We start from the raw sequence: 21,103 nt of genomic DNA, 5'->3' as shown, positions 1-21,103 counted from the left end.
TACAGGCTTTAATGGGAGGATTCAGATAAGTGGTAAAGTCATTCTTGTCGCTTTCCAAAAAGACGATCATTATATTAGATACGCCAAGGCCACGCCTCCCGCCAGCCCTGCGATGCCAACAAATACTAGCTCATTGTCTTTTTGTTTCTTAGAAGGCTGATAGTAATTCTTAAACTGAGGCTTTCTCATTCTAAAGTCGGGGTGCGCCTGCGCATAAAGCTTAAAGGCGTAGTCCGTATTTTCGAAGTTCTTGTCTGCCTGCATTTTGTCTTGGTAGTTCTTGTCCAACCAATCCCTGTAAGCTTGTCTTTTTTCATTCCAAGCCGCCACGTCTCGCTGATATTTCTCCAGCGCCAAATCGTGTCTCTTCCTCTCAGCGGCCAAATCTCCGCGTTTGTCGCCTCTAACTAATCTATCCAAATATTGACCACCATAATTAGCTCCAGTGAATGCTAAAGCTGCAACAATTCCACCTATGACCACGCTAGCCATTATATATTACGCCGTAGGTAGGTACTTTTCCTTCCGTAGGTAATCCTTTAGCATGATAGCCCCACCCACGGCAGCGGTCATCTTAGCAAAATTAGCGAAGCTCTTGCTTGGGTCTTCAGTAAAGTCTTCTTTGAGCACTTTCTTGCCTACCCAACCAATACCCGCAACGATGGAAGTAATAATAGCTGCTTCTTCAACAGTTTTCAACAACGCGGTCGACATTATATTACAAAGCGAGAAGGTTATTCCATTACGGGTATTTTGCTTCTAGGCTCCTGCACGGGTGCGCGATATGTTGCGGCCTCCCACTTTACTTTTGGCTTCGTAGCCCGCCATTGTAAGTAGAGGCTGCCTGCTGCTATAGCAATTCCTATCGCGCCGATGACGTACCCAGGATTAATAAAGGATTCCTCTTCCTCTACCTTTTCCTCCTTTTTTGCCTTGTTCTTCCTGTTCATCTCTGCGAGCTTCTTTCACGCGGCAACTCTGCCTGGAGATTTAGCCTTGGTAATCTTGGTATCTTCTACGGGAGCCTTTTCTGGTTGTTCTTCAGTGCCGCTCATCTTATATTAAGGGACTTGAAGGACTTGACAATGACTTAACGGCGACTTGACTAAGTACTTGACAACGACTTGACTAAGTACTTGAGAATGACTTGACTAAGTACTTGACGACGACTTGACTAAGTACTTGAGAATGACTTAAGTAAGTACTTGACGACGACTTGACTAAGTACTTGAGGCGACTTGATCAGGTACCTCAGCAAGTGCCGCCTGGAAGACCTTTTCGACTTCTCTGTCCTTCTTGAAGTCCTTCCAAGACACCAGTACCTCCTTCAAGTCGACGTGCTGAGCTACGTGCAAAGCCGCAGAGGCGACTGCCATTAACTTACCACACTTCAAAGACAACCACCCGCAGGTTATCTTAAGTTCCTGGGCGATGACATAGTCCTCGCTTATGTCCTTCTGTAGTTGCTCCACGTCGTCTATGGGCAGCGCAAGTCCGAGGAGCTTGGTGGCAAGTCGGATAGCGGAGTCTGCTACGGCGTCCGTGGTCTTACTTGCAAGGGCGGCCTCGTATCTCTTATGGAACTTCTTAACCTCCTCTTCTGACAACTTATTGACCTGCTCATGGGTAAGTTCCTTGCCTATCATTTCTTTACACTTCCCAGAAGACACCAGGATGTTAAGTTGTTCCTTAAGGTTACTTTCATCTAGCTGTGTGGGGACTTCATCTAAGAGCTGCTCAATATCCATATATGTTAATGGAATACGGAAACCTCAAAGAGAAGATCATCTTGGAATGTTGGTGCGTTTTTAAATGCCGCATGTATTCGTGTAACTGTTCCTTGGATATCTCACCGCCGTAGTCGCTTAAGATGGTTTCCAGGTCAGACTTACTTGGAGTGTAAAATACTACGAGAGAGCCTATGTTTTCCCTAAAAGGCTTAGAGACGCTGGTAAGCTGCTGCGAGAGCAACCAAACGCTAATATTGTCATGCCTGCCGCTAAAGGCGAGCTTCACTAATTCGGAAGTGCGCTTTTTTACGTCGTCCCCGCAGGCAATGTCATCCAATATGAGTAGTGTCTGCGTGTCCTTGGGGAATTGTTTGTGCCAAAACTTCAAATGGCTGGATAACTCATTAGGGTCTAAGATATCTACAAAGAAGTCGTCATCTTTCACTCCTATGCCTTCCCAGGTGCGGTTATTCACATAGGTGGGACAAAGCAGCACTATGTAGTCGAAGCGGTATCTAAAGGGTCCTAATAGCTGCTCCACGACGAACTGCGTTTTGCCGCAGCCGGTGGGTCCTACGATCAGAGCGTTGCAGGGAATATGGTTCGGATCCATTATATATACGATGGACCCAGTGGACGCAGTAAGAAGGATTGCCGGCGACGCAAAAGATAAAAGAGACACCATAGAAATGCAAAGGGAGGAGATAGACCGGCTGCGGGAGCGCGTGCAGGAATTGTATGATGAAATGTGCGGTCTGAAGCGCGCGGAGAGGTTTGGCGCCTTGTTGACGATGGCCGGTTGGGCAAAAGAAAGCATTAAGGACTTCATGCGATATCCTATGTAGAGTCGTTTAAAAGATGTCTTAGAACGTTGAGTATAAGGTTGTTAAATTGTTAAGGATGTCTGCATGTGTCGTTTAAAAGACACCTTAGAACGTTGAGTATAAGGTTGTTAAATTGTTAAAGATATACGTATGAGTCATTTAAAAGACACCTTAGAATGTTGAGTATAAGGTTGTTAAGGATGTCTTGCATGTTACTTCTAAAAGACACCTAAGAATGTTGAGTATAAGGTTGTTAAATTGTTAAAGATATACTGCGTGTGCTGTTTAAAAGACACCTTAGAATGTTAAGCGTATGGTTGTTACATTGTTAAAGATATACGTATGAGTCATTTAAAAGACACTTCAGAATGTTGAGTATAAGGTTGTTAAATTGTTAAGGACTATTATTTCTTTTTTTAAGAAAATATACCTAAGAATAAGGATATTTCTTTTCTTAAAAAAAGATAATAATCTTTAACAATTTAACAACCTTATACTTAACATTCTGAAGTGTCTTTTAAACGACTCATATAAGATATCTTTAACAATTTAACAACCTTATACTTAACATTCTGAAGTGTCTTTTAAACGACACATGCAGACATCCTTAACAATTTAACAACCTTATACTTAACATTCTTAGGTGTCTTTTAAACGACACATGCAGACATCCTTAACAATATGATAACCTTATACTTAACATTCTGAAGTGTCTTTTAAACGACTCATATAAGATATCTTTAACAATTTAACAACCTTATACTTAACATTCTGAAGTGTCTTTTAAACGCAGCTGTATGCTCCTGCAGACCTATTTTAAAAGACACCTCAGAATGCTAACAATAAAGTTAAAAATACGTTATATTGTGGTTAAGATACACTTAAGTATAAATGAACTGTTCAATGTGTAAAAAGGTGTTCAGCACCAAGCAAAGACTACAATACCACGTTCGTCGTGGCGTTTGCACAAAGAAACCAATTAGTAAAGTTTGTAAGGATTGTGGTAAAGAATTCAGCACCGTTCAAAAGATGCGACAACATCAAGACAAACGCATTTGTGGGCTTTGCAAGGGCTGTAATAAGGAATTTCCTAACACCTCCGAGCACCTGAAAAGGGGCGTCTGTGAACAAAGCAGACAGTGTAGTTTCTGTAATAAGATACTAAGCAGTCGTCAACGTTTACAGACGCATCGGAAAACACATGAAGTCAACTATCGATTTCTCTTTGGGAGCTACGACTTGGAAGGCGTGGATTGCTACCAATGTGCGGATATGATGAGTCGCTGCCCGCATAAAGAGGATTACTTAAGGAATCGCATAGATTACCATAAGAAGATAGTCCGTACTTTCCCCTCTTTTGAACGCGCAGAAGGCGTTCCGTGGACTAAAAGGGAGTATTGGAGGCAGGAGTGCGATCGTTGTGGTTGCATCAGAGAAGAGGAACATATCTTCAACTGCCTCGACAAATAAACGTCCTTAACAATATAACAACCTTATACTCAACATTCTGAGACCCTTTTAGAATGGGGTTTGTGCAAAGAGTCTCAAATCCCATTCTTATTTTTCTTGTTGTTTGTTAAGTATCATCAAAAACCCCTTTAAAGGTATATGCTAGCCTACTTTGTGGCATTTCTGGGCCCTTTCAATATATGGACTGTATTACGTGCGAACTACCAGCCGATTGCATTACGCCCCCAAAACCGAGTAAAAAATACACCTGCCTTCATTGCGGTAAGGTATTCCTGAAAGGATCCTTCGTTGGTCATTGGTGCTCCGCGGATCCTAAAGCGCAGCGGACTTTAGCAGACGCTAGTCTCAAATCTATGAAATATCTTTAAGTGTGTTGCCAAAGTCTCCGAGGTTTTAAAGCCCTTACAACACCACCTGCAGGGAATTCGTAGGTGTTCAGCATACGCAGTGATCTCCCTGCAAATGACATCGTAGTCGCTGCTTATGAGCACCTTATGGCCGTTTTCTTCATACCTCTGTAAGAGTAGTTGCTGATCCTCAGATAACCTGCCGTTGCCTTTTGGGGTCTTTAGCTCTATGCAGAATCCACAGTAATGTGTATGCGCATTCAAGATCATTAAGTCGGGTTGGCCGCGTTGATATCCTTTCTGCCAGCACTTTATACGTTTGCCGTCCGAATCCTGCAGTTCACCCAGACCAGGGGCTATGAGCATTTGGGGGTAAAACCTGCGGATGTAGTCCACTACTTTTTTATGCAGGTCGAATTCATTTTCTATTTTGAATACTAACTTGTTTGGACCGTCAAAGCGCCTTTCATATTTACCTGTTTTCCTTAGCGCGGGTAGGACTTCCTCAAAGACCCAATCTTGGAACTTTACGGCCTTTGGCATCTTCGAACTACATATCAGCTGATACAACCCAGGTTCGGAAATGAACACTGAATGTGGATGCATAGTAGAAGGGGCACGATTCGTTACCCTTAAAGGGCAACTTACCCCCCAAAATGACCCATTTTTAAGAGAAAGTACATCAATTGAGAAACACAAAAATTTAATTTTTAGAGGGGATAGAGCATCCGTGTTCCTAAAAAAATAATTTCAAAACATCGCATATATCGCTCTGGTGGCCGCCATCTTTGAGCCCGCGATAAATTACCGCATTCAGGTGTGACGTCACAACGTCAACGTGTGTTTGGATATGTAGAGTTTTTCTGTAAGCATGAGAGTTTGAAGTGGCTTTTTCGACAAAATGGTTAATTGTTGCGTGCCTGAATGCACTAACTATTCGACAAAAACAAAAGATGTTAGCTATCACAAGATTCCTAAAGATTTACAAATTCAGAAAGCTTGGATTTCTCGTCTAAGACGAGCAAATCTGCCGCCATTGAAGAATTGCTATGTATGTAGCGAGCACTTCGAGGATGGTTGCTTCGAATCCGACCTTATGGAGCAACTAACAGGCGAAAAAAGAAAAAGGAGGTTAAAGGCTGATGCAATTCCAAGTATTTTTAACTTTTCAACTGTTTCGTTTATTGACGAAATGTTACAAGCTACGGTTTCAGAACTAATTCTCTTCGCGAGTTATATACGAGTTGGTTCGAAATCTAAAAAATGCGAAGCAAAATAAAGCGTTACTTGTGTAGAAAAATATATATAAAGTTTAAGCGATCTGACTTACCCGGTAGCTTGCTCTGAAACTCGACGAACTGAATTTAAATTAGCGTCACTTACTTATATACAAATGCGACTTAATCCGAGGCAAGCTACTCGTGCGTGCGTGCAGAAAGGAATCTATTATTAAATTCATGCTTTTCGCGCATAACGAAACACTCCCCCCCGGCCTAAATAAAGAATCTTATCTTAACCTTAATTCTTGGAAAAACACTTAATTCTAACTAAACAAGATGCATATTCAATAAATAATTCTTATCTAAAGTTCAAACTAGGTCTTTCTAGTGTCCTTCTTTTCTTCATTATTCAGTTTCTTCTACAGGAATCAGAACTACCAATTTTTGGACTGCTCTCTCTACAGTGGTGTAGTTTCTTCCTTGGTAGGTTTTCCGCGGCTCCCCTTGCTTGGGTACTTTGTACTGTACTTGCACTCGTCGAACTTTTCCATCTTGATCTGATTCAGCCTTGGATACCTTTCCAAGCTTCCAGTTTCCTCTCACCAAGTTTGAGTCTTGTATCATCACTATATCTCCAACCTTGACATCTCGTCTGGCGGTATGCCACTTCTGTCTAACGAGCAGACTTGGGAAGAAATTCTGAGTCCATTTTTTCCAAAATGCATTCACGATACTTTGAACAAATTCGAAGCGGTATCTTGGATTGGCTGTCTCTTTAAATGGTCCACTTGGAATTCTTGAGGTCGATCTTCCTAAAAGAAGGTCATTTGGACACAAGTACTTGCCATCATCTGGTTGTGTTGGGAGTCTTCCGATCGGTCTTTCATTTACCAAATTCGCAGCTTCATAACAAACTGTCTGCAACTCTGAAAATGTCATAATGTTGTTTCCAATGGCAACTGTCAATGCTTTCTTGACCGACTTTATTAGAGCTTCTGATATACCGTTATACCATGGTGCATCAGCTGGAGTAAATTTCCATTGCATTCCTTCGGTGGCTCCAAATTCTGCTAGCTTGTCCCAGTCCCAGGATTGAGTCACGCTCTTTAGTTCTTCATTTGCAGCTACGAGCTGTGTTCCATTATCTGAGATAATTTGCTTGGGATAACCTCTCAGGGCAACAAAACGTCTTAGTACCATCAAGAACTTCTGGGCACTATAATCTGGCGAGACATCCACGTGTACCGCTCTTGACCCGAGACAATTGAAGATTACTCCATAAGCTTTTCCAGTGGATCTTTTCTTTACTTCATCGCGGATGCTAAAGGGTCCAAATAGATCGATGCCAATGGAACTCCAGGCTGGTGCAGGCTTTAACCTTTCTACTGGAAGTTTGCTCATCACTTGCTCCTCAGTCTTCTTTTCCAATTTCTTGCAGGTAACGCAGTGAAACTTTATTGACTTGGCCATCTTGTGAGCACTAATAATCCAAAATCGTGCTCTGACTTTGGCAACAGTAGTCGCGACGCCATAATGTCCTTGATTATGTACGTACGTTACATAAAGACGAGAAAAACGATGATCATAGGGTAGGAGAATGACTTCATTTTGATTGTAGCTCATTTGCATCCATTTATCTACTCGTCCGCCAACTGTTATCATACCATGATCCTTGTTGGTTGTAGGACAAAGGCGTTTTGAACTCTTGTTGTTCATGTTCTGTTTCAGTTGTACTTGTGCGTTTCTTATCCAAAACAGTTCAGCTTTCTCGATCTCTTCAGAAGATAGAGGTTTTGTGGCATTCTTGAAACTAGGTTTGCTTTTTGGACTTGCGTCCTTTTGATACATAGCCAGTACTCTTGCTGTCACTCTCAGCAATCTGATGTAGGATGAGAATCGCTCGATGTTGATTCTTACTTCTAACGTATCTGATTGGATGTTTTGTGCCATCATAACAGGTTGAACTGTCTCTGGGAGAATTATGCTTGTGGGTTTCTGGGTTATTGGCCATTCACTTACTGGTAACTCCAAGAATTCTGGTCCCTTTTGCCAGGCACTGTCAACATCTAGTTCATCAGGTTTCTTGCCACGTGTTAACCAGTCTGCGATGTTCAGTTCTCCGTCAATCCAATACCAATCAGAGGGATTTGTCTTTTCTTGAATTTCACCTATGCGCGTGCCAGCGAACGTATTGAATCCGTATGATTCTTTCTGGACCATAGCTTGCACAATTTGCGAATCCACAAGATGGTAGAATTTCACAAAGTTGTATCTTGATTCTTTCTCTATGAAGACCTTTAGACGCTTGTTTAGAACTGCTCCACACAATTCAATTCTATCAATTGACATCTTCTTTACTGGGGTCAGGCGATTCTTCGACATGATTAGATTACTCTCAAACGTATTTTCTGGCATTTCCCATCTGGCGTAGGCACATGCACCATAAGCTTCTTTAGATCCATCGCTGAAAATGACTAGGGAAGGATCACCAACAGCATTACTTGGCTTGATACATCTGTTGAACGATATTTTCTCCATACCAAAAAGGTGCTTGAAGATTTGCAACCATTCACTTTGGAACATATCTGGAATAGGATCATCCCAATCAAGTTTTGGATCATTCAGCCATAGCCTTCTCATCTGCATCTTTGCTTTCACAGTAAACGGACCAGCAAGTCCCAGGGGATCATAGATCCCGTTAACTTGTGACAAAATCATTCTCTTTGTCAACGGCTCTGGAACTCTTTCAGGAATCTGCTTGACACTCAAATCGGGTTCTGTTCTTAACTTCTTCTTCTTCGGGGAGAAATTTAGACGCACTTTAAAGTAGAACTGGTCTTTGACGGGACTCCATACCACACCAAGAACTTTCTCTGAACTTGAATTTCTTTCGTCTTGTAAAAGCGGTTTATCGTCACCTTGATTAGATTCACGTGAGAACGTCCAATACTTGACTTGAAATCCTCCTTTCCTCAAGAGAGTCTCTATGTCTGTTGTTAGAGATTTAGCCTCTTCCTTGCTTTTGACGCTGTCAATGATGTCATCCATATAGGTATTGCTTGTGATGGTCTTTGCTGCTTGAGGATACTCTGTTGATGACATCTCTGCGGTTTTTCTCAAGGCTACAGTAGCTATTGTACCAGCGGGTTTGTCTCCAAACGATACTCTCTGAATAACGTAGGTGTCGGGTTCTCTATCCTTCTCCATATTTCTCCACAAGAATCGATGAGTGTTCTGATCTTTGATGCCAATCTTGACTGTGTGGTACATTTTCTTGATGTCTCCAGTAATTGCTGTTTCATTTTCTCTAAATCTGACGAGAACTCCAAGCAAATTATTAAGCAGGTCAGGTCCCTTGGCCCAATACTCATTCAAAACATGACCCATGTAGTTAGCGCTACTGTTAAATACTATTCGTACAGGGGTGGACTTGGAATCTGGACGAAGAACCTCGTGATGCGAAATGTAGTGGACTGGTCCTTTGTAATGTCTCATCTCTTCTGCAGTGAGCTTTCTGGCGACATTTCTGTTTATCATATCATCTATTTGCTCTTGATAGACTTTAGCATGTTCTGGATTCTTGACTAATCTTTTCTCTGTAGACATCAACAATCCCATTGCTGCTTTCCTGTTATCTGGTAATTCAGCTGGATTTCTTATCCAAGGGTAATCTGCGGTCCATGTGTTTTCTTCATTGTTGAATTTCAAGTTTTGTTCAATTAACTTCAGTTCTCGTTCTTCTTTTAGCGTATAGTCCTTCGATCCAGGAGGGCACTTTCCACATTTACAGCCGCCACAACGAGGAGTACACTCGATCCCAAGATTCTCGATCTTGTAGAAATCTTCTAAGTCTACTTTGGGCTTTACCTGACTAACATGATGAACTCCTCCAAGTACGTGTTGGCTACGCGTCTCTTTGACTTCCTTGAGAAGTGGGTGTCTACCTCCAAGACATCGTCCAAATCTGTTTTTCAGTAACATCAAATGTTCCACCTTTTGCTCTGGTTCTGGATGAAATGCAGCATACTCGTAACCAATTAGAACATCTACAGATCCTTCAGGCCTTGCTATGTCATCTCTCTTGATATCTTTGAATAAATGTACTGCTCCTTCGACGTCGATGCTATGGATGTCCGATGTGATTCTGTCTATCCCGAATGCATCTATCTCTACCACACATCTTTGCTTGTCTATCAGATGAAGTTTGTACCTTTTAGAGTCGATCGTCTCCGTCTTACCCCCAACTTTGATAATAGTCAATTGCGCGTTCTTGCTTGGCAATCTTTGTTCTTCAGCTTTGGCGTTGGTAATGAAACATAATGATGCTCCACTGTCCCACATGACATTTACGTCTCCTTTAGGTGTTGGAATTTTTTGAAAAAGTAGGAGGCAAATTTCTTCTGCTAAGCTGTCACAGGACGTGGCACGTTTACCTTTTGGTGTCTCTTCATCTTGTGTTTTGCTGTGTTGGTTACTTACAGGTTCCTCAGTACTGTTCTGACTTTCTTCAGGATTGTGAAGTGTCTTGTGATGTCGTCTGGTACAACCACTTTCTCCACAGTTCTTTTTTCTCTTGCAGTCTCGGAACAAGTGTCCTGGCTTAAGACATGACCAGCATGCTTTTTTCGTCTTTATTAGATCTTTCTTCTCGCTGTACGGCTTAGATAAGTAAATACGACATTCATCTGTCCAGTGATCCGCGTTGTCATGTAACAAGCACTTCTGGGAAATCTTTCCATCAGAATAACGCTGTTGTCTCTCTCCTGGTTGGCGAGTATCTTGTTCTTTAGCTACTACATGATGGGCTGCTGATTTGTATGAAGTGTTGCTTGTACGTAATTCAGCTGCGTCGTATTCTATCGCTCTCTTCTGGCTTAGTAAAAACTGCAACAAACTAGGGAACTTGTTAACTCTTTCAACTTTACTGTCATCATCCGTCACCATCTTAGCCCATTCTTTTCTCACACTGGCAGGCAGTTTTTTCTCGATTATACTAACAGAACTAGTAGTTGTCATTTCGACTTCAAGGTCAAGTCTCTTAAGGTCTCTGAAGCCATCTTCCACGACATCAATAAATTCGATCAATCGCTTACTCTCTCCATCTCTTATCGGTCTTACCTTGCGTATGGTATCTATGATAGCATCAGCGATTTTCGATGGGTCACCATATTTCTCGTCTAGGCGTTTCCATATTTGGTGGATGTCATCATCCACGCTTTTAACCACGCCCAAAGGTTCTTTGCCAAGACAGGATCTTAGCGTATATGGAGCGGTTTCTGTTGATAAACTTGTCATAACTTGTTTCTGGAAATCTGCTTTAAATCTCGGATATTCTCTTAATTCTCCTTCGAATCTCGGCATCTTTATTTTTTCCAACCGTAGATTATTCATCTTTGCTGTCTCCTGAATACTTAGTTCTTCTGTCAACTTTGTTTCAACTTCCTCAGCAGCTTGACTGTACATATTCTGTATAGCGACTATCCACGTGATTTCTAGAGTGGCACTTTCTCTGGGTAGCAGGCTGAGATACTCGTTGTTTGCTTTCTTGCAGTCGGCAAAGGCTTCATCTAATTCTTTCTTGGCTACCTTGAGGGCTGCAAGCGACGAATATTTCACAATATTTATAGCTTGTCCAAAGACTGCTTTGGCACTACTCCTTCTCACATACGCTTGATCTAACATTCGTTGAAATTTCTCTTCTTCTCTAAGAACCGCTTGCTTCTTTTCTTCTTGTTCCTTGGCTTCATTATCGGTAGACGTTTTCTTCTTCTCGTATTGATTCTGGCGTTTCATAGCGTCGCTGAACAAATCTTGCAATTCCAGAATCCATGTGTCACCGGCTTCTACCTCTTCATCAGTCAGGAATGTGGTATAAACATCGTGCTTTAACTCAACGGTCTTCCAGGTTTCAACCAATTCGTCGTAATTTCTCTTGACTATTTCTACTCCACAATCTTCGTCGATAGCCTTCTTTACTTCGTTTAATTTTCTGGTAAACTTGCCTTTAGCTGCTCGTCTTTGGTTCTTAACGTCATCGGCCATGTTTCAGTCGTCTTGGTGAGCTCGGATTTCGAATGTTTCGTTTATTGACGAAATGTTACAAGCTACGGTTTCAGAACTAATTCTCTTCGCGAGTTATATACGAGTTGGTTCGAAATCTAAAAAATGCGAAGCAAAATAAAGCGTTACTTGTGTAGAAAAATATATATAAAGTTTAAGCGATCTGACTTACCCGGTAGCTTGCTCTGAAACTCGACGAACTGAATTTAAATTAGCGTCACTTACTTATATACAAATGCGACTTAATCCGAGGCAAGCTACTCGTGCGTGCGTGCAGAAAGGAATCTATTATTAAATTCATGCTTTTCGCGCATAACGAAACATCAACCATCCCTAGTAAAAGAAGAGCTACGACAGAAAACCGTATAAGACGACAACGACAAAAAGAGGTAGGTGATTTGTAGTTTGTGTTCGCACGTGCACTGCTAGATTGTCAGTGTAATATGTAAGTCTTATATATATATTAGAGCTATTTCGTGACTGGTCTGTGACTGTGCTCAGACCAAACCAATACATTAAATTCTTAATACTAAGTTTACCGCTGCGGGTTTAGTTATGATGAATTGCGGATGAATAAGTTATACGCTCTTTCATATGGAGTCAATGAAAGTCCTATAAACAATTAAAGCTTGAGTGTCGTCTCAACTATCGGAATCAGTGAGAACCCCAGTAACTGCCATTCATTGTTATTTGTATTTGTTCTATAAATGATTATGTTTACTTCTTTTTCCCCATAAGACATTGGATAACCTACTGACTCCAACTACACATGCACTTGATGAAATGGTTGAAGAATCTGATATGGAGGTTTCCTTCGATGAAACACCTTCCAACAAAAGGGACTTTGGAGTCCAGTGCTGTCTGGATGAAAAGCTTTCAATACGAAAAAGCACCTCAACCCAAACAGAAAATGTGGATGTTAGTGTTGAGACTTCTGATGCCTGCATTCAAGTAGAAGGAAATTCAACATTTGAGCAATTGAACAGTATCCTGCATGACCATCCATACAGCTATACTGCTCCCTCTGTACCCATGAGTGTGTCACCACAAAAGTCTTGCAAGAATGATGTATCACCACAGAAATCTGCAAAGTCCTGTGGGTCTTTTCCTTTGTCAGATGAAGAAGTGAATCTTTTTTCAAGTGATGAAGAGGATGAATACATTATCTCATCACAAGAAACAAATTCTTCAACAGACAAAGAGTCTGAACCTGAGTATCACTTTGACACCTACATCAAAGAGCCAAAGTATTTGGTATTTGCAGCATGCCTAGGTGAACTGTTCAGGTTTTGTATCAACTGTGGTTCCATCGTAACTGACACCAACATTACCTGCACAGGAAGCATGGTAACGGTTAAAACCATATGTATGAAAGGTCACAACTGCTTGTGGAATTCCCAGCCTCTCATCAATCGTGCACCGGTAGGAAACCTTCTAATCTGCTCATCTATTTTGTTCACTGGTAACACTTTTACAAGAATCCAAAACTTTGCCTCATGTCTTGGGTTACGATTTATCAGTGAAAAAGTTTTTTACCAAAATCAGAATAGGTATCTATTTCCTGTAATAAATGATACCTGGGAAAGAGAAAGAAGAGCCGTTTTACAAGAACTGTCAAGTAAGCCTCTTGTATACTTGAATGGGGATGGACGGTGTGACAGCCCTGGCCATAATGCCAAGTATGGTACATACACATTTATGGACAATGACTCAGGGAAGATAGTTTCCTTCTCTGTGGTTCAGGTCACAGAAACAACATCTTCAAATGCTATGGAGAAAGAAGGTTTCATTAGGAGTCTTGGTAGTCTTGAGGATGAGGACGATATTAACATCAAGAGGATAACTACTGACAGACATACCTCAATCACTAGCACCATGGAAAAAGATTACAGCCACATCAAACAGCAATATGACGTATGGCATTTGTCAAAATCTGTTGTGAAGAAACTCAACAAGAAGGCCAAGTTGAAAAAAAGTGCTGACCTTTCACATTGGATCCAGTCGGTCTCAAACCATCTGTGGTGGTGTGCAGCAACATGCAATGGTAGTGTGCAGCTGTTGAGAGAGAAGTGGGTCTCTATCTTGCATCATGTGACAAACAAGCATTCTTGGAGAGATGCAGAGATCTTCAAAAAATGTGACCATCCTCGACTAACCCGGAGAGAAGCTTGTAAAAAGTGCTGGCTAAAACCAGGATCTGCAGCTCATGTAGCCCTTGAAGAAGTGGTCCTTCAACCAAAACTGCTGAAGGACTTGGCAAAGCTCACTGACTTCTGTCACACAGGTGGGCTTGAAGTATACCACTCCATGATCCTGAAGTACTGCCCAAAGAGAGAGCACTTCTCCTACAAGGGTATGGTTGCTAGAACACAACTGGCAGCCATTGACAACAACCACAACACAGGAAGGAACCAAGCTGTGATTCAAAAGCCGGGGACGAGGATGGGAGAGGCAAGATACCGCCCATGTTTCCCAAAAATGCACAAGCGTTGGGTAGTTAAGCCTGTGTTGGAAAAGAAAAGTTATTCTTTCCTTCCTGAGCTTCAAAAGAAAGTGCTGGGATTGTGTGATGGCTCAGAAGTTGACCTCCAGGAAATTGAAGAAGTAGACCTACCAGCAAACATTGCAAGTTTGCCTGCACCGGATAAACAGGAATTGATTCAGAAACACCGGTCCAGGTTTTCAAGATAATCTAAATTAGAATTAGCCTTTGTGTACCTGCAGGTCATATGACCCTCCACTGTTTGGTCCTTCTTCCCCTCCCTCAAGTCCCAATCCCCCTCTGCTTTGCAGGCTATCTTTGGACAGTCGTGTAAAATACTGGTAAAAGATATCCCTTAATGAAAAAAGCTCCCAGATATGGAAAGGTACACGACAGACTCAAGTATAAATGCTATATACAAAATATGTAATTTTTAAAAATGACAAGGGGACCTGATGAAACGGGCAGATAAGTATGCAGTACCTTTTAGATGTTCAAATGAAAATTTTATTAAAATATTATTTCCATTTAGGTAAGAATTGACTGTAAAAAAGAGGTCTTTTCTTTACCTATCTACACTACCTTATATATGGGAGTCTCCCCCAGTATGAATATATTAAAGAAAAATATCCAATTGAATGGTGACATTTGCTTCAGCATATTTAACTTTTTTGCTGCCAGGACTCGTATAACTGCAAATTTTGCTTGGTTGGCTAGTGATCGTGTTCACTAGTGCTTTGTACACTAGGTTCACTATTCAGCTGGGTATTTTGTTTAGTGTGTTTTTAATAATAAAATATGTAAAACATTCAAAAAATGTTTGTACCAACAAAAAGCTTTTTATATAAAAAAGAAATTTATATAACACACCTTTCCGTGTACTGCATCCTAAATGAATACATGATTCTTATGCATATTGGTCTCAGCTTTTTCTAGTCTATGTTTTTGTTTTCAATTATCTTGCAATTAAATATGCCAAAAAATTGCAATTCCAGGAATTTTTCCTGATAGAAAAAAATCCACTCTGTATAGTAACTGAAGTAAGGAATAAATAAAATGTATATATTCACTCCATGCAACATTATATCAAGCTAATCATCTGCATAATGAAAACCCTCAAACTGAAAGTCCTCCTCTAGTCCAGGAGGAGGGAAGTGTGCTCTGATGCACATGACAGCACAAGAGGGCAGAACAACCCGAACTTCCTTTCCAAGAACTCCCCAGCACCATCTTGCTAGTTGTCTATATGCAATGTGTCTGTACTGCTTCTGCTCTGGGCCTTCATAAGCATCTCTGTATTGCTGTTTGTACTGAGCCCATGCGGTTCGAAGAACATACTTATTGCCACAAACAGGTAAGAATCCAGGATGTTGAGTAATGCATGGTGGTGGTTCATCAGCATCTCCATCTTCAACAACAGACTGGCATGTTGCAACTACTTTTTGGATTTCTTGGCAACAAATGCATTCAGCTATTGTATCCATAATTTGACAGCTACCACAGGTACACCTATTAACAAATAAAACAATCCTTAGTATTTTTGAACACTATCAATGATTGTCCCAAGTGAGAGTATATACACAAATTGTGACACAACTATATCCCTGAATCTGTGTCCTACAGTATATAACTTATTGACAACCAAGCGATGTTTAATTGTGACATTTGGTTTTGCTTTTGGTTGCAAAGGTCGTGAGGCAGATTAAAATGCATAAATATACAGTGCAAGAAAGTGGTAAACACGACTGTAAAAAATGGATACGTAGTTGAGTTTTATCGTGATAAGAAAGAAGTAAAACTTACCAATCTGAATTTGTTAGTCGATTGTTCTCTTGTTCATCGTCTTCAATAATGTCACTGTCAGATCCTTCTCTGAACTCTTCATCTGAGGAGATTTCTATTTCTGGTTCGAACTGATATGGCCGTAAAACAAACTCGTCCGTTTCTAAAAATTCTTGAGCAAAATCGTCTCTCGAGCTGTCCGAGTCTTCGGAAAAAGAATTAGACTCTGACATGCCTTTAATTGAATGACCAGGCCGTATTTCGTTCGTAAAATATTGAGTAAAACGTCTCAGAAACAGGGGAAGAAGTCAACCAAACGCTCGTAAACAACTTGACGCCGTGAACTCTTATGACGTTGTGACGTCATTACCTGTTTTTCTGAGCCCGCGATAAAAGTGCAAGATGGCGGCCACCAGAGCGATATATGCGATGTTTTGAAATTATTTTTTTAGGAACACGGATGCTCTATCCCCTCTAAAAATTGAATTTTTGTGTTTCTCATTTGATGTACTTTCTCTTAAAAATGGGTCATTTTGGGGGGTAAGTTGCCCTTTAACTCACTCAGCCTTTTCTGGTACTTCGCAGACACGTGGTCACTAATAGCCTTTTTGGTGTTCTCGTAATCTAACGCCAAAGCCACCTCCTTCGCTTTGAAGTACAAAGTTTCGCCTTGCACTATGCATTGCAGCTTGGTGTCGTTGTTTTCAAATACGCGTAGCATTGTATATCTAAGAAATATTTTAACCTTAATATGCAACACTTTTAAGTTGGTTCATTTCCACGCTCAGTTGCGCGTCTGAGACGACGAAGATGTAGCAGTTTATTTTGTCGCCGTCGCTCGCACTGGCGTTCTTGGTGCGCTTGATCTCCAATGTTATGCCATCCTGCGTATTTACTAGACGTAAACCCTGACCATGTAGGTCTTCGTCGTTAATGGTGCGCATGTCAATCCACAGCGCGTACTTATCATTAAAGAATTCCTCGGGACTTACCTGGTCGCCAAACTTACGCTTTACTTCTCTGTACACGTCTGCAGGCTTTATTCCCTGCGAGTAGACCTTGTTTGGAACCCCGTTAATATTCACGCCGACGTTAGTAATGTTGGGGTTGTGAAAGGCTTCGGAGTCGCGCTTACCGGCCTCATAGGGCTTAGCAAACACCAACATCAACCCCGTGAGACTTCTTCGTGGGAGGTTGATGCTTTGGTTGATAACCTCATCCGTCTTATCCAAGAAACTGAACGTCTTATACATCACTACGTGGTCGTAAAGGAATGCCTTTCCGGAGCTGTATTCCATGCCAGCGCTACGTGCTAAATCTTCGCTGTACACGGTTTCGTAATGTAGCTCTAAGTTGGTGATAGAATAAGGATCAACAGTCCCGCTAATTGCGCTGTCCATGCCTCCAATGACGTTCGTAGTGTCCGCCAAGGTTACTTCAAACTGTAACTCGGATAACTGCCTGGGGTAATACACGCCATGACTCGTAATCACTTCAAAGTCCAAAGGAATGACATACTTGCTACCATAAGCGGTCTTTACCCTTGTTGCGTCTGCTACTGCGGTCGATCCGCTGGAGTCCGTAGGCGCCGGGTCGGTGTCGCTGCGAAGCTTACGAAGAATAACGCTTCCAATTCCCTGCTCTATCTTTTGTGCACGGTCAAAGGCTGTTAACCATAAGTCTTTGTACGTGGTGTACAGATCGTACCTATTTAAGTCTAAGAGGGATTCCCCGGCAAACTTGATTCTCATCTTAGAGACGAGGTTCCTACCCACGTTATTGACGGTATAGCGCTTGTCTGCGGTATCTGGCTGCACCGCTAAGTCGAACCTTAGCGCCAGGGTACCAGGAACCAACACTAGGTTATCCGTTAGGCGGGGCACGCCTACGTACAGCGTTTCACCTGGCTTTGCGCTGCTGGGGGTGAATGTGACCCGGTGAAAGGTGCGTTCTGCCTTTAGTCCGCCAACCTGCTTAGGTAATACGTTGGGATTTAACTTTGAGCTTATCATATATAATGGAAGTAGAAGGAACGGATTTCGACCCCCTTACCGAAGAAGGCCAAGTTGATATTAATGACGAAGAATACGAGTCTTTACTTCCTGATGACAACGTAGACGGACGAAGTCTCTTTGAGAAATTGCTGAGCAAGTATGGCGTCAGGGCCCGCGATGCTATGCGTTCTTTGAGAGATAAATTCAAGTCTAAGAACCCCCACACGCCCATTCCAGAATACTTACAAATGGAATCCCTTGGCGTGCGGTCGGACTTAATGGCGGACCTCATCGAGGACCTAAGAGAGCGATTCCCAAGCCTAAACCTGGCTTTCTTAGACATCCAAATAGGAGACAAAGGGCAGGTTCAAGTTAGAGAATCGGGTAGGGAAAAATGGCACAACCTGTATCAAAGGAAGAATTCCCACCTGCTTAACAACCAGCTTCCAAAAGGAGTCACAAATGCGCTGGGAACGCCCAACTTGACGATGCTAAGCACTTCGACTCAAAGGGATACAGAAGTTGCCAGGGAGGCCTTTGTTAGTCGCCTTTCACTGCCGGGTAGCGAAGATGCCCTCAGATCCGCAATCAGACTGCAAGAGGAGCGTCAAGAAAGACTTAGCCAATTGGGGAGCGACGAGACTGCTGAAAAGGAAGCACTTAAGAAGGAAATACAGGAAAATAACGTGACCATCGATGACCTTACGCGACAACTCGACTACGTAACCAAGAAAGAAGGCGGTCTCGTCAGTCGCTTCGAAGCCGTCCAAGAGGAAAACCAAGCATTACATGAGCGCATAGAAGAATTGGAAGACGAATTCATTAAACAAAATGAACTAACTACTAAAAGCCATGCAGACGAAATCGTAGACTTTAGGAATAGACTTTCTAAGGCATTGGACGAAAAAAGCGACGCAAGGAATCAGCTAAGGGCTGCTTTGAATGAAGCGGCAGGAAAAGACGTAGAACTACAGCGCTTAGGACAAGAATTAATGGAGTCTGTTGACAGAGAAAGGCAAGTAATGCTGGACAAGGCAGTGGTGGAGGAATAAATACGGCAACTTCAACAGGTCGTCGAAGACTTGGAGTACGAAATAGATCGACAGCGAGTAATAATCGAAGATCAAACTCGCCCTGAAGAAGAAAGGGAGGCAGCCCAAAAGGAAGTAGAAACCCTTCAGGAAAGACTGGCGGAATTACAAACGCAAATAGAAGGCAAGGAAAGGGAGCTGGGGCTTACCACCAAGGAAAAGATAAAAAGAGCCCTTTTGAAGTATGGCGTCCCAATACTAATCGCGGTTGGTCTTAGCACCGTAATAGCTTCGATTTTCGCGCTCCTTAAGTCTACAGGTGCACAGGTAAAGAAATTAGGCAATGGGCTGACGGACTTGGGAAAAAAGATGGCAGCCGGTCTTCCTGGGCTGCTTGGTAGCGTTCTTAGCCTGACACTGAAGACCGGCGGCGAACTGTTAAAGTTCGTGGGAAATAACATTTGGATATTAGTCGTAGCTATTGGCGTGGTACTCCTGAAGAAGATGAAGGGCTAATCTTATCCTTGTGTATTACTGGGGGCTTATCGTCGTCGAGCGTCCGAGGCGTCCTCGACTGCGGATAAGTAAAGATAGTATTCGCGCCGCCTTGGTAATGCGGAACTAGCGGTATAGCAGTCATAGTAGAAATGGTCTTATGATTCCAGGCAGCGTTCACCACGTCACCTTTAAGCGTCGCGGTATTAAATACGACAAAGCCTGCATACTTATTACCTCCTACGGTGTCACTTGGGCGAAGTTGAAGCTTCGCGTATTGACAATTAACTATCATATGAAATGTCGCCGTCGACCGGTTTTCGTTGCTAGACTTTGCACTCTCATACGTAAAGTGTGATGAGTGCCTGTTATTTTTCTTTTCCCTATATGGAAATAGTGGGGTATCGTTTTCGTCAACAATTCTAATCCCAAGATTACAGCTATTACGTAGGTTAACGTCAAGGGTGCATATAAGCAATCCTAAACCACCAACCTTTACCCAAATTTCGGTATCAAACCACTCATCCCCTTGGTAAAAAATCTCTCCCGGATAGTAATAAAAGCCTTCTTCCTTTACGTGTGGGTTCATATACTTAATACCGTAAGAGTGCTAATGGTCTTGTGATTATAGGTACTATCTCTCTGATTTTCTATGCTGTTTATGCAAACACTCCCGGTGTCATCTATACGTATCTGCAGCTTTACCTTCCCATGGCAATCGGCGACCATGTGGAAAGTCCAAACCGATTGATTTTCGGCGCTGGCTGGATTGGGTTCTACGGAGAAATGCGCAGGCTCCCTGTTGTTTGTCTTCGCGCGCATAGGCTGCAGTACGTCATTCTCATCCATGAATCTGAAACCAATGTTAGCATGACTCACGGAGCCAAGGCAAATGCTACAAAGGATTAACTTCTTTCCTGAGTAGTTCAAATTCACGGACATCCCAGTGACATCAACCCAAGAGCTCTGGGTGTATTTTTTCTCGCCTTCGTAAGTCGTATAGACACAATCTACTCCAGCTACGTAGGGGTTGTTCATCGCCATATATAATAGCTCAAACCAATGCTTGCAGCTGCTAAGCCGGCCTTTAGTAAGTTGTGGTCATATTCCTCTTCTTTCTTAGGCGCTCGGTATGCTTCTTTTGTTGGCTGCACTTTCTTAGGTGGTCGCATATGGTGCACTTTTTTAGGCTGTTCGACTAAGTGCCTCCTAATGGTGTCAGAGTTCACGTCATTCACCCCAAACTTCATGTCCTTAGTAGCTCGTTGAAGTTTGTTGTTGTATCCTACTACAGAGCCAGTATTTATAGATAAATTACTGGGCATTAACCAACAACCCGGGGCTACAGCATAGTCCAACCTTGCCTTAGAATTTTGTATAGCTAGTTGGTAACGCTGTACGCCCTTGCTAATGTCGCCCTCCAAGATCGAACTTTCGAATAGAATCAAAGCTTCGGCTCGCGTCTCTTCTGCGGCGCCCGTATTTCCAATTATGCTAGATCGGGTGTTCACTTGGGCTCCGAGAATGGAATACACGTAAGCTTCTATGCTGCGGTTTAAACGGGCAAGGCCAGCTTTGGTTAGTACTTTACCTTCTGGGGGTATGAAATTAAAGTATTGCTTCGTTTGCTCGTCGTTGGTAATTTTGATAATCAGTGGATTGGCCCCT

The 21,103-nt window shown here is 42.3% G+C and overlaps 3 protein-coding genes across 3 annotated transcripts; 1 reads left to right on the top strand and 2 right to left on the bottom strand.

The window, feature by feature from the left end:
- Window positions 1-5,551: 5,551 nt before the first annotated feature.
- On the bottom strand, window positions 5,552-11,633 carry LOC148904620 (uncharacterized). Its single transcript, XM_089025036.1, has one exon. The coding sequence runs from the start codon at window positions 11,631-11,633 to the stop codon at window positions 5,997-5,999; it is 5,637 nt and encodes a 1,878-aa protein (XP_088881162.1). The 3' UTR covers window positions 5,552-5,996.
- A 317-nt stretch (window positions 11,634-11,950) lies between these two features.
- On the top strand, window positions 11,951-15,047 carry LOC148904619 (uncharacterized). The gene is made up of 2 exons (XM_089025035.1): window positions 11,951-12,040; window positions 12,390-15,047. The coding sequence occupies exons 1-2, from the start codon at window positions 11,951-11,953 to the stop codon at window positions 14,340-14,342; spliced, it is 2,043 nt and encodes a 680-aa protein (XP_088881161.1). The 3' UTR covers window positions 14,343-15,047.
- On the bottom strand, window positions 14,618-16,405 carry LOC148904618 (uncharacterized). The gene is made up of 2 exons (XM_089024854.1): window positions 15,937-16,405; window positions 14,618-15,642 (listed from the first exon to the last, which is right to left on the bottom strand). The coding sequence occupies exons 1-2, from the start codon at window positions 16,146-16,148 to the stop codon at window positions 15,225-15,227; spliced, it is 630 nt and encodes a 209-aa protein (XP_088880980.1). The 5' UTR covers window positions 16,149-16,405; the 3' UTR covers window positions 14,618-15,224.
- Between the last annotated feature and the right edge of the window lie 4,698 nt (window positions 16,406-21,103).

The sequence above is a fragment of the Actinia tenebrosa genome, unplaced genomic scaffold, assembly GCF_029948245.1.
Source record: "Actinia tenebrosa isolate PJP-AT-01 unplaced genomic scaffold, QUT_ActTen_1.0 PGA_scaffold9__36_contigs__length_13948895, whole genome shotgun sequence".
Taxonomy (NCBI): domain Eukaryota; kingdom Metazoa; phylum Cnidaria; class Anthozoa; order Actiniaria; family Actiniidae; genus Actinia; species Actinia tenebrosa.
The sequence above is the reverse complement of the archived record's forward strand: the minus strand, read 5'-3'. Positions and strand labels throughout refer to the sequence as shown.